The 16,465-nt window shown below is 40.2% G+C and overlaps 1 protein-coding gene across 5 annotated transcripts in view; it reads right to left on the reverse strand.

Moving 5' to 3' along the window:
* Positions 1-16,465, reverse strand: part of VEPH1 (ventricular zone expressed PH domain containing 1) — a 281,487-nt gene that overhangs the window by 166,974 nt on the left and 98,048 nt on the right. For 3 of the 5 annotated variants that reach the window (XM_081235438.1, XM_081235437.1, XM_081235436.1), the window contains exon 7: positions 5,533-5,753. The exons of 1 other annotated variant lie outside the window; for it this stretch is intronic. In XM_081235438.1, the coding sequence (XP_081091564.1) occupies positions 5,533-5,753 (221 nt within the window). Of the gene's footprint in view, positions 1-1,320; positions 1,369-5,532; positions 5,754-16,465 lie in introns of those variants that run through there. One more of the 5 variants, XM_081235439.1, reaches the window with a different exon arrangement.

Genomic DNA, 16,465 nt, shown 5'->3' on the forward strand with positions numbered 1-16,465 from the left:
AATCAAGACAACTGTACTAATGTAGGTCTTTCCTCAAAGCAAAGGGGCGTAAAGTGAACTTTTGAAAAGTGAGGGATACCTGTATCCCGAAATCAGATTTAAACCTACCGAATAGGTTTTGACTATATTTTACCTTCCATTGCCTACCTCTCACCTCCCACCTGATTCTTAAAAACAAAGAATAAACACAGTCTCACCACTACTATCACCATCACCACCAAAACAACCAAAGAACATACACCCATTTAATCAAGCCAGAGGTTAATGCTTTGTGTTAAAACTTTTCTTAAAGGTAACTTTCTCCCCCATGACTTTGATGGCTTTGGTTAGGGTGTGAAAGCTGGATCTGAGGGAACTGTGACGCCCCCAGGCCTGGGACTTAGGGCTGGGTCAGGTGCCCTTTCTCCTTTCCCTCTGCTTTCCCCTTGTGCCTTCTTCCTGGCCCCTCTTTCTCCCTACCTTTTCTCATTTCTCCTATTTACCTCCCCACCCCTGCTTTCTTTTCACAATTTCCATCCCTCAAACCTTCCATCCCTAGTTGGGGTCAAGCCTAACCTCCTACTAAGACCACCTGTGGCAAACTGTCCCCAATTCTGATGGTGCCTGATTAGAGCAGCCTCCCTGGCACCACATGCATTGGCAAAGGCGTCTTCTAGTCCAACGATCACTGACTGCTCAGCCAGCACACAGCTGCCAGGAGCCACCCTCTCTTTCCCCAACTTCCCATGGGTCCTGGCAAGCAAATGGTTCAATGGTTAGTGGCCACCCAGCAGGCTACTTAGGGCTCATACAGTTGTGAAAGGTATAGAGCTTTTCTCCTATCTTGACACCCTCTCTTTTTAATTTAAAAAATTTTTTGTATTAATTTTTATTGGAGTACATTTGATTTACAATGTTGTGTTAGTTTCTGCTGTACAGCAAAGTGAGTCAGTTATACACATACATATATCCACTCTTTTTCAGATTCTTTTCCCATATAGGTCATTACAGAGTATTGAGTAGAGTTCCCTGTGCTATACAGCAGGTTCTTATCAGTTATCTATTTTACATATAGTAGTGCGTTTATGTCAATCCCAATCTCCCAGTTTTTCCCTCCCACCCCTTCCCCCTTGGTAACCATAAGAAAAATAGGGAACGCTTCATGAATTTGCATGTCATCCTTGAGTAGGGACCATACTAACCTTCTCTGTATCGTTCCAATTTTAGCATATGTGCTGCCAAAGCAAGCACCACCCTCTCTTTTTTAATCCACAATTGCTGTTATCTTTCTTTTGCTTCTCCAGAATTAATTTCAAAATCTAAATGTTTTGCATGGCTGTCCTGTTAGTCAGCCTCTGGTGGTTTATTATTTAGATAAAAACATTCATCCTGAAATACAGGAACAAGAAAAGTGCAAGTGTGCTTACCTGGTGCATCAAATAAAAAATCACCCGGTTAATTCAGTCATTTGGCGCAAAGGAGGCTCCTGTCTCCTCCAGTTTTTCATTCTCTCTAGGATGCTAATTGTTTTTCTTTTGATAGTCTTGTAATTTGGGCCTGAAGTCTAAAATCTGGCCTGCTGGGCTATGTGTCAGATTTGTAAATTAGATGACATCTGTTTTGAATTTAATCCATCTTTAATTTTCTTTTGAGCTCTCTTCCCTTATTCATTTCCCCTTCAATTGTAAGGATCAGACTTTGCTGGATGCTTTAGACAAAAGTGTGGACCTTTCTGCTTTGTGGGGCACAGATTAAAATTACTGAAGCTAAATGGTCACAATGAAGGCTATTCAGAGAAAAGATGTGGGGAGAGAAGCCTAGCAACCATCCTAGAGAGGATGAGCAGCTAATACAAAAGCCTGGCTGTCCACACCAGCCTTTTTGAGATTCCCACCGAATACTTAAAATCGATTAGAAGGAGACTGACAGAGAGGGTTGAAACGGGTGAAGTATTTTGAATTGAGAGAGGCTGAGGTGGTGGCAATGGTGGTGGTGTTGGTGTATGTGAAGGGAGTGGTGACCTTTCATCTCTTCACATTTAATTTTTTTTTTCCCCAGAAAAATAATAAACGGAGGAGAAATGCATTTTCCTAATGCAGACTCATATTTTGACAGTGAGACCTCATTATTTTCTCCTGTCTACATATCTCCTAAATTCTTCTTTTCATGTGGAAGTTGTTTATTGCTAATTGGATTGGGCCTGCTTATTAAGAATCATTTTTCCTGTCAGAATGCCTAATGTAACACCCTTGTACAACATGTTTTTCCTTTATACAAACCCTTTTTCACACATATAATCTCATGGAGTCAACTGGCCTCTTGAAACTTTGCCTGTGTAGAGGCAAGAAAGAATGGATAGACTACTGGCCAGCATACGTGCCCGAGCTTTCATATCTGACGCACACACCAGTCACCACTGGAAGAAGAAATGAGCAGGCTAGCTGAGCACAGAATGTAAAGTGGCTCCCCTGAACACCAGCTATAGAAGCTCTAAACTGAATTTCCCCACATCATGAAAATTGGCCAACAGTGACTTTGTGCTTGCACATAGATGACAAATCATCCCTTCATGATGCTGGCTTTGGATTTTTTGGATGCTGCCATGTGTGTAGGTTGCTGCTAGGCAGGTCATGGGGTCTGTGTAAATGCTGTTTTTAAATGGAATACGTAAATGGTTCTCAACTGGGGGTGATTTTTATCTCTAAGGGGACATTTAGCAGTGTCTGGAGACATTTTTGGTTGTCACAGCTGAGGGGGAGGGTTGCTACTAGCATCTGGTGGGCAGAGGCTGGGGAAGCTCGTAAGTACTGTAGGATGCACAGAACAGCTCCACAACCAAGAATTATCTAGCCCAAATGTCAATAGCACCAAAATTAGAAAACCTGGTATTACAGGCATCTATACTAGACATTGAACTAGGCAGCAACAGATTTTTATACGCTCAATCAAAACTATGGTGTTGAGAGAAAAGGGCACTTGCTATCTGGCTTCCTCAGATGAATAGCTATTGTTGACTTTGATGACCATCTTGGCCATAAAATATTCTCTGTGTGGAGTGGGCCAAGAGGTCCTCCAGATGGGCTCCCCTCCTGCTACATCTTTTCTTGGTTATCAGCATCCTCTTCCATATGTATGTGGTCACTCAAGCTAGATATCTTTGGGTTTTCATTCACTCTCCTCCCCTTCTCCTTACCCCACCTCTCACCAATAATCGATTCTTCCTAATTCCAAGCTCTCTCACTATAAAGATCTGTCCTGACTTCTTAGGTTCCCCACCTCTGATTTAGCCCAGGCCTCGCTCACCATGGAGGGAGCCTACTGCTAAGCCCCCAGTAATAGCATCCTGGCCACTCTCTCTCTTGCCAGCCTGCAGCTCCAGCCAAATCCATTCAGGGCTGCACCATGTCAGCCACTTCCTCATCCACCTAGTCCTTTAGTGAAGAAATATTTATTGAGTGCCCACTATCTGCTAGTTACTGTGCTAGGAGCAGTGTTCATTCCCTGGATTAAAATCTTTCCAAGCCGCCATGTTGCTTACAGGACAAACTCCTTGCTTCTCTGAGAATCTGCCTTTGACCTAACTTTTCAGTTTACTCTCCCACCCTCCACTGATGTATTCACTCCAGCCACGATGAACGAATTGCTTTTCTTTAGTCTGGGTCACACACTCTTAAGCTCTTTTATCTTTGCATGTGAGGAGTGTCCTTTCTATTTGGAGTATCCTTTCAACGCTTATCTGGGGAACTTTCATTCATCCTGTGCAACTTAATCTGGTACGTACGCAGATGCCTGGCACATGGAAGCTACTCAATAAACATGGAATGAACTTAAATCTCACCTTCTTTGTGAAATATTCTTCGTTTCCCTGGCTGTATGTCTCTCATGCTCCACAGCCTGCTATATGCACTTCCATTAATCCTGTCACATGCACTGACTGTGAACCCTTTGAGGAACGGTATTTTATGTCTTATGTTTTGTTTTATATCTCTTGGGACCTCCAGGCTCTGTGCTATGCTGGACATAAAGTGGACCCTTGTGACTAAATGTTCACTATTTTGTAAGGATGGCTTCTTGTGTTTTTGGAATGCTGTTTCAGGCTGAAAATGATATGCATCATTTGTTAGCCCCCAAACTCACAAAATCTGATGCTAGTCTCAAATGTGCCTTGCCCCTTCTCCATAACTGAATACCTTCCAGTGCATAGGATCTGAAATTTGAGTCCATCTTTTATCACTTAGTTACTGTGTAACCTTGGGAAGAGATCTAACCAGTCTCTGAGTCTTTGTTTCTTCTTCTATAAAATAGGAATAATGATAATTGCCCTTCTTACCCCTTAGGGTGATCATGAGAATCAAATGAGATGATGAATTTGAAAGTACTTTGTGACTTCTAAGGTCATAAAACTTTCCAAGTGCCTCCTTATTCAAAATGTAGCAAAACATAATAAAACCCCTCCCTCAATCCTGCATGGTCTTTATTTTTCTCCACAAACTTCTTGAAAGGACCAGATTTGTTTATTGTCTCCACCCTTTCCCTTCAACCCCAGGCATCCTGTTTTGTGTCCAGCCATACCACTGGCAGCTCACTCACTACAATCATCAATAATCTTCTAATTGCTAATATCTGTGGACACTTTTCTGTCCTTCCTTCATTTGACCTGACTCCAGTCTGCTTCTGCCTGAGATGTTCTCTGCACTAGGGCCAGAGTGAGCTTCCTGAAACATGGATTCTGATCATATCCTAACATGTAAAAACCCACCATGATTCCTCACAGCCTCTAGGATAAAATTCAAACTCCTTAAGAAGGTCTGTCATGTCCTGCATCATCTGGTCCCTGCCTACCACTTCATCAGTATTACCTAATGTCGCTCTCCTTATTACACACACCCTAGCCAGACAAAATGACTTCTGTTTCCAGAAAGTGCTGTGCTCTTTCACATGCTGCCCCAAAGCCAGCCTGGTACAATCTGGTCATCTTTCAAGACTTGGTTCAAAATATCACCTCTTTTGGGAAGCATTCCCTGATCTCAGCTTCCCATTCCTCTCCATTCCATACAGAAGTAGGTACCCCCATCTCTGTGTTCCCCAAACTCCTTGACAGCATCATAATCAGCATAATCTTCCCACTATTCTCTAATTACCCACTCAGTATTTACCTCCTCGCTAGATAATGAGCTCTTTGGGTAAAGGAACATGTTTTATCTCTCAATATGTCTAGCTTTTGGCAGGGTTCCTGGTATAGAGTAAGCAACTGTTAAATGCTTGTTAAATAAATAAACAAGTTCTATAAACATTATTATTTGCACTACATTCCTATTTCTTTACCGTATTTTTTACACTTTTTTTAGGATTGTTTTGGTTACATTCTGGTTTTCACAGATTTAGAAAATATTCTGGCAAATGTCATAATTTATTCAGAAGTTACTCTATGTTGAGATAGTGAGTTTGGCTTTCTTTGGGAACTTTTATGCTTACAAAAGAAAACATAGCCTTTTGTGCTATGTCTCAGTGGGTTCACAACAGATCCTGAGGTACCCAGGGATCCCTGCTCACCTGTCACTTCTGGCCTTGGTGGTTTCCAGTTGTCGCGTAAGGAGCTTGGCAATGGCAGTGAAGCTGTTGCTCATGCGGAAGATGTCTCTGCTCTGAGGGCCCAGGATGGAGGAGAAGGTGTCCGTGATGCTCTTAATCTCCAGCAGGAGAATATGGTGAAACGAGTGCTCCATGCTGGCCAGCTGACTCACCAGGAACGGCAAGCAGCTCCTGGCTCTCTCCTGCCAAGAACAATGGAGAACGTGTACAATTGTTGGTGGGGAGAGAAACTGCTGCAGCCACTATGGAAAATAGTACGGCAGTTCCTCTGAAAATAGAACTACTCTATGATCCAGTAATCCCACTTCTGGGAATCTATCCAAAGGAAACGAAGTCATTATCTCAAAGAGATATCTGCACTGCCATGTTCATAGAAGCATTATGTACAACAGCCAAGACATGGAAGCAACCTAAGTGTTCACTGACACATGAATGGATAAAGACAATGTGGCATATATGTATGGAATGAAACGTTATTCAGCCACAAAAAAGAAGGAAATCCTGACATTTGTGATTACATGGATGAATCTGGAGGGCATTATGCTAAGTAAAACAAGCCAGACAGAGAAAGACAAATACTTTATGGTATCTCTTATGTGTAGAATCTAAAAAAAGAGGTCAAACCCCAAAAAACAGAGGCTAGAAAAGTGGTTGCCAAGGACTAGTGGGGGGGCGGAAATAGGGAAAAGTTGGTAAAGTGTATAAACATTCAGTTATAAGATGAATAGGGTCTGAGGATCTAATGTATAACATAGTGACCATAGTTGATAACACTGTATCATGTAATTGAAATTTGCTAAAACATATGGGATAATGGATGGGTTAATTAACTTGATAGGGGGAATCCTTTCTCAATGTATATGTATATCAAATCATTTGTTGTACACTTTAAATATCTTATCATTTTACTTGTCAATTATACTTTAATAAAGCTGGGGTGGTGATGGTGGGGAAGAACGATGAAGAACTAAGGTCTATATTAAAAAAAAAAGTCAGAGTCCCATGACCTGCAGATGACAATTCTATGGGGAGTTTACTTAGAGAGCTAGCTGAAGCTAACAATGTTTCATTCATAATGCCTCTTAATTGGCTTCTTTGAGGTTTTGACTTTTTCCTGATTTCCAAGACAATTTAAAAAAAATAAATAAAACCTTTTCCCTGTTACTCCTTTCTTAAAAATATGTAGTCTCATGAGCCTATCTTGCCAGGTCCAAATCTCTCAACTATTGTTAATGATCTGACCCCCACATTCACCCTTCCCAACTCTGCTTCCTCCTTGGGCCAAGCCTCTATGCCTATGACTCACTAACTCCACGCAGACAGGGGAGGCCTGGTCAACGGCACCCCCCCATCCATCTGCCTGTCAGATGATGCCGTGTACCATAATGGTATACCTCCTCTCCACAGGACATCCTCCCTCATTTGTTCACTTTAAGCATTTGTCAGCATGTTACAGATTTTAGGTGCCCGGTCGAATGAGTAGATTCTAGTATTCGGCTTTAATCAAGTTAACTCTCACAGTTGACTTAAATACGTTCCTTCAAAAAACTGAAGATGAAGAACAGCATGAATAACTCAGGCGTGAGTGAATAACAAGAAAATGGCTTAGCTGACTGGTCTCCTATACCTATGAGAACTCCTCATCAGTCATATTATGAGGTGACATGATTTAATCCAACATGACTGGAAGTTAGCCAAAAAAATTCAAAATTATCAAGAACGTTATTTGAAATGTAGATTTGTGCCCAATATAAATAATGATATACCATTAATAAATAAAAATAATTAAAATATTCTTATTTTATCTTTAACTGCTCTTTTAAAATCTTATTTTTTAATGTATTTAAAAACTTTCATAATGGTAGTATAATAGAACATATGTATAATTATAAATAAATATATATTGGAGGCTGATGATCAAAATCCTTTTAAGTGATAGGTGTGCAGGTGTAAATTACTCTTCTAGCTAGGAATTCCCCTGTCCCCTTTGTTCTAGCATTTGGGGCCTTCATTTCTTTCAAGATGTAACTTCTCTCTCCTCCATGAAGCCATTCCCAATGACCTCTTCTGTCTGAATTTTCACTGTATTATCAACTCTTTTTAAAAATCTTTTTCGTACTTGATTGCATTTGATCATTTGTTTACTCGTGCTTTTATTGCATGCCTGTAATATGTCTGTGCTAGACACTAGATGACAAAGGTGAATGAGAAGTGGTCTCTGTCTTTAAGGGACCCACAGTCCCCCCTTCCATGTATAATTCCCTAACGGTTACATGTACCACTCAAGTCTCCTAAAGGGGCCACCATACATCAATCATCAGCCCAGCACAGAACTGAGCCTGTAGTGTCTACACTTGGTGTGTATGTCTTGATTCACTGAGTTAAGCAAACCTTATATGCCAAGGCATGACTTTACAAATAAAGGTATGTAGTTGCAAAAGAATTCTGTACTTTAAAAGAAATATTTATTACAGAACAGATTGCAGTAGTGAACTTCCCTAGTCTTTAATACTTAACTTGTTTTTCAAAGAGTCCATGTACAATTGCACTGGAACACATCTCTTGGAGAAGGGGGTACATCTGCCATCAATCCCTTAATAAGTATTTGTTAAGAACCCCTAGGGCACAGTGCTCTGTCTGGATATGTGGGACTAAGGCTAGTAATTCAGTGAGCTGGACAGCTAATTGAAGAGATATTTACTCATTGAAGGATAACAATATTAGAGGAATGAAAAATAAACACCATTGGAACAAGTTCCTTGATAGCCCATTTTATACTTTGGCTCATATAACTGTCAGGTTGCAGAAGGACACCTAAGTACTCTTGAGTCTAATATTTTTTTCAACATAGATGCTTTCATTCACGCAAGGGCTCTCTATGTGAATTCACGGTGTGCAATGCATCACAGGGACATTTTCCCTTCCTCATTTCAAGGCAAAAGCTGGATGTGTGGGTCCCTACCCTGTACCAGACACTCTTTTAGAAGCTAGGAACACAGCACTGAAGGAAAAAGATAATCTCTGCCATGACAATGAGGCAGACAGACAATAAACAAAATGCATGTGTAAAATACAGAGTGTGTTGGATGGAGAAATGTACCTCAAAGGAAGATGAGGCAGAATAGGGAGACCCACGGAGGGGGGTTAATGTTAAATAGTGTAGTCAGGTCAGATTTCACAGAGAATATTACATGTGAATTCAGCAAGATTTTAGGATCTAAACCCCATAGTCTCAGTAACCACAGAAAACAGTTACAGCAAAAAGTGTCCTGATTGACAAAGGGAGGTTGGAAGAAATAAGAAAAGGGACACGGGAGATGTGGCACTTTACTATGGAGAATGCGATTTCAAATTTCAAGTAACTTCCTCAGCTTCAGCTTCAGGTTCCTCTTTAGCAGTTTTTTTAGTCAGTCCACAAACATTTCATTTGCTTACCTAAGAGGTGTCCCTACGGTTTCATTAAGAGCCCTTTTTTGAAAGCACATGTCTTCCTAAAGGTGAGGATGGCTGTGTGAGTATTTGCTGAAATCAACACAATTCTGGATGATTTTCTGGCAGCCAAATTGAGCTGAAGGGAAAATTAATCACAGCGTGGGAACAAGAAAAGTTATAACTGCTCTGGAACTAACACATGAAGCCTAGCCAATGTCACATCGTTTGTTCTGAAAACTTGGAGCATGCCCATGTACCTCACAGGGGTAACAGATGTGATTCTGGATTAGAAAGTGGGATGTTAGGGTAAGAAGGGGTTTAGGAGATTCTGATTTCTTTCTTGGCTCCACAATATTTCATCTCTGGGGACCAGTGACTGCATTTTTCTGCTTTCAGTCATCCCACCGTGGGGACAGGGTCAGCAGCACCTGTGTGCCTTAATGGTAAGCCTGACCTCATCCCTTCTGACATAAATTGATTATTTAATATTAAAATAATAACAGCTGACCCACTAAGCGCCAAGCCTATTCTATACGTTTTTTATGTATTTATTCATGCAATCCTCCCAATAATACTGTGATCACTGCCATTTTATAAGAAGGAAACTGAGGCACAGATGGAGGACTCACTCACTCAGGTCACACTGCCCCCCGTGTCTCTAAAGCTGTGTCTTCTCTGGCTATACTTCCATCCCTCCCGCCCCAAATCCCAAACCCACCCTTGCACCTATTTTCCCACTCCTTTTTCCTATCTCTTGTTCATCATCAGTTATAGGATCCTTTTCACTTTATTTTGATTAAGTGGTGTAAATATCATAAATACTCTGTAAATACAAAATAGACCAGCAGGTCTCAAACTTTTTGGTCTCAGGAACTTTTTACTGTCTTAAAAATTATAGAAGACACCAAAGAGTTTTTGTTCATCTGAGTTATATACATTGATATTTACCATTTATTAAGTTAAATAAAAGAAATTTCAAAAAATGTCTCGAGGGCTTCCCTGGTGGCGCAGTGGTTGGGAGTCCGCCTGCCAATGCAGGGGACACAGGTTTGTGCCCCGGTCTGGGAAGATCCCACATGCCTCAGAGCGGTTGGGCCGGTGAGCCATGGCCGCTGAGCCTGCACTTCCAGAGCCTGTGCTCTGCAACAGGAGAGGCCACAACAGTGAGAGGTCCGTGTACCACACACAAAAAAAAAAAAAAAAGTCTGGAGACATTTTTGGTTGTCACTGCTGGGGGTGTTACAGGGGACAAGCTGGTAGTATCTACTGGGTAGAGGCTGGAGATGCTGCTAAACATCCTACAGTCCATAGGACAGCCCCCTCCCGGAAACCAAATATCAAAATATTTGGCTCATACATAGAGAATCCTAAAGATGCTACCAGAAAACTACTAGAGCTAATCAATGAATTTGGTAAAGTAGCAGGATACAAAATTATTGCACAGAAATCTCTGGCATTCCTATACACTAATGATGAAAAATCTGAAAGTGAAATCAAGAAAACACTCCCATTTACCATTGCAACAAAAAGAATAAAATATCTAGGAATAAACCTACCTAAGGAGACAAAAGACCTGTATGCAGAAAATTATAAGACACTGATGAAAGAAATTAAAGATTATACAAATAGATGGAGAGATATACCATGTTCTTGGATTGGAAGAATCAACATTGCGAAAATAACTCTACTACCCAAAGCAATCTACAGATTCAATCAATCCCTATCAAACTACCACTGGCATTTTTCACAGAACTAGAACAAAAAATTTCACAAGTTGTATGGAAACACAAAAGACCCCGAATAGCCAAAGCAATCTTGAGAATGAAAAATGGAGCTGGAGGAATCAGGCTCCCTGACTTCAGACTATACTACAAAGCTACAGTCATCAAGACAGTATGGTACTGGCACAAAAACAGAAAGATAGATCAATGGAACAGGATAGAAAGCCCAGAGATAAACCCACGCACATATGGTCACCTTATCTTTGATAAAGGAGGCAGGAATGTACAGTGGCGAAAGGACAGCCTCTTCATTAAGTGGTGCTGGGAAAACTGGACAGCTATATGTAAAAGTATGAGATTAGATCACTCCCTAACACCATACACAAAAATAATTTCAAAATGGATTAAAGACCTAAACGTAAGGCCAGAAACTATCAAACTCTTAGAGGAAAACATAGGCAGAACATTCTATGAAATAAATCACAGCAAGATCCTTTTTGACCCACGTCCTAGAGAAATGGAAATAAAAACAAAAATAAACAAATGGGACCTAATGAAACTTCAAAGCTTTTGCACAGCAAAGGAAACCATAATAAAAAGACGAAAGGACAACCCTCAGATTGGGAGAAAATATTTGCAAATGAAGCTACTGACAAAGGATTAATCTCCAAAATTTATAAGTAGCTCATGCAACTCAATAACAAAAAAACAAACAACCCAATCCAAAAATGGGCAGAAGACCTAAATAGACATTTCTCCAAAGAAGATATACAGACTGCCAACAAACACATGAAAGAATGCTCAACATCATTAATCATTAGAGAAATGCAAATCAAAACTACAGTGAGATATCATCTCACACCAGTCAGAATGGCCATCATCAAAAAATCTAGAAACAATAAATGCTGGAGAGGGTGTGGAGAAAAGGGAACACTCTTACACTGCTGGTGGGAATGTGAATGGGTACAGCCACTATGGAGGTATGGAGGTTCCTTAAAAAACTAAAAATAGAACTACCATATGACCCAGCAATCCCACTACTGGGCATATACCCTGAGAAAACCATAATTCAAAAAGGGTCATGTACCACAATGTTCATTGCAGCTCTATTTACAATAGCCCGGAGATGGAAACAACCTAAGTGTCCATCATCGGATGAATGGATAAAGAAGATGTGGCACATATATACAATGGAATATTACTCAGCCATAAAAAGAAACGAAATTAAGCTATTTGTAATGAGGTGGATAGACCTAGAGTCTGTCATACAGAGTGAAGTAAGTCAGAAAGAGAAAGACAAATACCATATGCTAACACATATATATGGAATTTAAGAAAAAAACAAATGTCATGAAGAACGTAGGGGTAAAACAGGAATAAAGACACAGACCTACTTGAGAATGGACTTGAGGATATGGGGAGGGCGAAGGGTAAGCTGTGACAAAGCGAGAGAGAGGCATGGACATATATACACTACCAAACGTAAGGTAGATAGCTAGTGGGAAGCAGCCGCATAGCACAGGGAGATCAGCTCGGTGCTTTGTGACCGCCTGGAGGGGTGGGTTAGGGAGGGTGGGAGGGAGGGAGACGCAAGAGGGAAGGGATATGGGAACAGATGTATATGTATAACTGATTCACTTTGTTATAAAGCAGAAACTAACACACCATTGTGAAGCAATTATACTGCAATAAAGTTGTAAAAAAAAAAATTTGGCTCAAAATATCAACAGGGCCAACCTGAGTTAAGTGAAACTGGCTTTTTGTTTGTTTGGTTTCTTCCCTGCAAACGTGGTGATAAAGAAGTCGATGAGTACATTTTTGTGCCACTGTCTTGATCTGTGTTAAGGCACTGGCAGTTTTACCCATCACCGCTTTTGTCCTTTCAGTGCAAATGTCAACACAGTGAAAAAGGTCAATGATGTGTGAGTATTAGTGTGAAAATAGCTTGGATCTCGCAGATCCCCTGAAGGGGTCTCAGGGGTCCATGGACCGCACTGAGAATTGATGAACTAGAATCAAGGGTCAGCAAACTGTTTCTGTAAAGAATCAGAGAGTAAATATTTTTGGCTTTATGGGCCATGTGGTATCTGTTATGGGGAAACAGCTACAGACAATAAGTAAATGAATAGGTGTGGCTGGATTTGGGTCACAGGCAGTGATTTGCCTTGGTCATACCATTCATTTTTTGTGTGTTATTCATTTTGTTTGTAAAATACTGCTACTACTATCTCATAAAATGCTTCTGTTATTCTTTGTTAGGATAACAGAATGTAAATCAGAAAGTAGCCAAAAATGAAAATGTGGGTGCCTGGTTATGGTGATGATTGTTTCCCTCTATTAAGCATCCACTGTGTCCCAGGTACTTGGCCTCTGCTTCCTCACTTAATCCTCATGAAAACCTTGCAAAATGGTAAGAGGATGAAGATACTGATAAGAGGGCCAATCCCTGGACCAAGATTACACTGGTAATACGAGTCTTGGTAGCACAGACAAGAATGAATCAAGATCTGCCTGATTTCAGAGTTTGAATATTTCCACTTTGGCTAGGTTGAAAAAGATGGCTTAGTGCAGCCCTGTCTGCTGTTACCTTCCTGTCTTCCACCCACAGCAGGTATCAGCAAGTGATTTCAGCATTCTCTGCTGAACTTTCCCAAGACCCTTTCTCAACACTATGCTCCTTGTGAGAGCGTCTCAACCCTGGCTGTATGTTAGAATCACCTGCGAAGCTTTTAGAACAATTCTAATGCCCAAAAATTCCCCTCTCCCCCCAACCCCCGTTTCTATTTAATTTCACTGTGATGGGTGGGGTCCAGGCAGAGGAATTTTTAAAACCTCTCAAGTAATTCTAATATAGAGCCAGGGCTGAGAATCACTAGTGTATATAGAGTCCCAAATCTCTGAAAGTTTGAGAATTTGCTGATTTTAGGAAATGTGGATTTGGTCCTAAAATCCACACTTTTCTCTCTGTCCTTTATCAATTTACAAAAGAGTTAAAGAAAATAATTTATTTTGCTGCCTGAATGAAAAGATTTTATTTACTGGGCATCTGTTATTCTTGCTTTTTTACTGGGCCATTTCATTGTTATTTTTTCATAATTCAACTCTTAGACGTCTCCACACACCAAAAAGACACTTGCAAGGGGCATTAGGAATGTAAATCAAAGGAGCTTATTGTTAATGCTTTCTCAGTGAAGCTTTGCCAGGGAGACCCCAGCCTTTACTTAGGAGCCCTCAGAAGCCTGAGTGAGGCCAGCAATTGCTTGGTGGTGTATTTATTCCATGAGCCTCTTTCCTAATGATGGTGGGGTTACTAGCTTCAGAGCAAGAGTTGAAGGATTAGTATGGGCCCCTCCTCCACCTCAATTCCCTGGCTTCACGAAACTCTAGAGTAGGGGAGCCAACTCTCTGATTGGTCCTGGGATTTTCCTGGTTTTGGCACCGAAGGTCCCAAATCCTGGGAAACCCTTCAATCGAGGGCAAATTGGGACAGTTGGGCACCCTACTCTGAAGTCTGTGAGAAGGTGGGAAATTATTTCAGCTCAGAGGACTCTGCTAGACAGCCTCACACTGCTGGTGAATGTGATGATATATCACTGTCTGTCTCTCTATGTATATGTGTATGTGTGTGTGTGTGTTGTGTGTATGTGTGTGTTTGTGTACCCAGAGTCGATTATTATTATTCATAGTAGCTATGTTCTATAAAGTCACTTCAAACACTGAATTAGCAAATACTGAAGCATTGCTTCTAGAGCAAATATAGAGGTAGGTTCCTGAAAGTCTTCGGTCACACATTTTCATCAACTGATGAATACATAACCTTGTTTTATGTGTGTTTCTATCTAAAGATGTCTTCAGATGAATGGATAAAGAAGATGTGGTACATATATACAATGGAATATTACTCACCCATGAAAAGGAACGAAATTGGGTCACTTATAGAGACATGGATGGGCCTAGAGACTGTCATAAGAGTGAAGTAAGTCAGAAAGAGAAAAACAAACATTGTATATTAATGCATATGTGTGGAATCTAGAAAAATGGTACAGATGAACTGTTTTGCAAGGTAGAAATAGAGACACAGATGTAGAGAACAAATGTATGGACACCAAGGGGGGAAAGCTGCGGGGGATGGTGGTGGGATGAATTAGGAGATTGTGATAGACATATATACACTAATATGCATAAAATAGATAACTAAGAAGGACCTGCTATGTAAAAAAATAGTAAAGTAAAATTCAAAAGAAAAAAAATAAAGATGTCTTAATTGATACAGATCATTAATTCATTAAAATTGAACTCACAGCTAACAGCGCTATAACTCATGCCTGAATGCAGCCTACATAACACACAAATTTTCTCCATAAGGTGCATCACAGCCTTCTCACACTTGGGAACACTAGAGAGCACTTCAGCACTAAACTTGTGGACATTTTAAGCAATGAAGTCACCAACAAAGAGCACAAAGATTAGACTGTGGCACTAAATAGACCACGAGAAAAACAGACACTTATTTACAGAGAGAGGGGAACTGAAACAAGAAGGCAGAGCATTGCCTTGTTCAACCCCAGCTGAGAACCTGTGCAGTGGGCACTATTCTGTGCATGTCTGTGAGTGACCTCACAAGCACCTCGAGTATTGATTTGGGGTTACAAACACAGTTTAGAGACTAGGGTGAATTTTGTGAATACAAAATCAGTGAGGTCGATAGAAAGATAGATAGATATCAATAGACAGACAGATAGACACGTAGATAGGTGGATCGATTAATCAATCTTGGATCTTTGTGGACCTCCTGTAAAAAAAAATTATTTTCTTTTACCTTCTGGTCAGAATTGAAAGATATTCCAAACTGCTGGGCCTGACTTTCCATTCAGCCATCAGGAATGTGAGCTCAGCTTAACCAGGTCATATGGAGTTTGGTTTGAGTTTAAGTCTCCAGCTCATCTTGCCAGTTTCTTTCCTTCTACTTTTCACCACAGGCAGATTCTCTCCTTGCCTTTAAACTAATCGAAACGTTCTTTCCTTAGTAAGTTACTATATATCTGAATCCACATATGCTCTGTTTTTCACCCACATAATAATTCTTTTCCCCACCACAGATGGATTTGTATATATGACCCAACTTGGGTGTGCAGATTGAAGGCTGGCGACAGCCATTTCCTTTTTGCTTGCAACTCAATTGTTTTTTGTTCTTTATTTTTAACAAAACAACCTCAAAATTTATTTAACAATTGGTAAAACTTCAGGGAAAAATAGATCAATGAATATTTGTAGTTGGAGATTTTAATATACTTCTCTCAAAATTGATAGTTAAAGCAAATAACACACAAGTAGATATATCAAAGACCTAACCATATAATTAATACATTTGAGCTATTAGAAATATTTTTTCAATCCTGAACTAAATAGGATGCACATTCTTGTACACCTTAATTGAACACAATATTGTAAATCAACTTCAAAAAATAGTATGCACATTCTCTTTGAGTATGACTGGAACAGCAACTCAGTTATTTACAGCAGAATATGAAAAACATGGTAACATGACATATTCTAAAATCCTTTTTTTCCTTTTTTGATTCTTCACAGAAAAAAAAAAAAGGAAAAAAAAGATGTTAGAATAATGCCATTCTTTTTAAAGAAGGGATCCATTGGGTTTGGAACACTGAATGAAGCTCTCCCTGAATGAGAATTGTAATGATGAGAAAGCCAAAGGAGAAACTTATCTGTAAATCCTTTTT

The sequence above is a fragment of the Mesoplodon bidens genome, assembly GCF_964165515.1.
Source record: "Mesoplodon bidens genome assembly, chromosome: 5".
NCBI classification, from domain to species: domain Eukaryota; kingdom Metazoa; phylum Chordata; class Mammalia; order Artiodactyla; family Ziphiidae; genus Mesoplodon; species Mesoplodon bidens.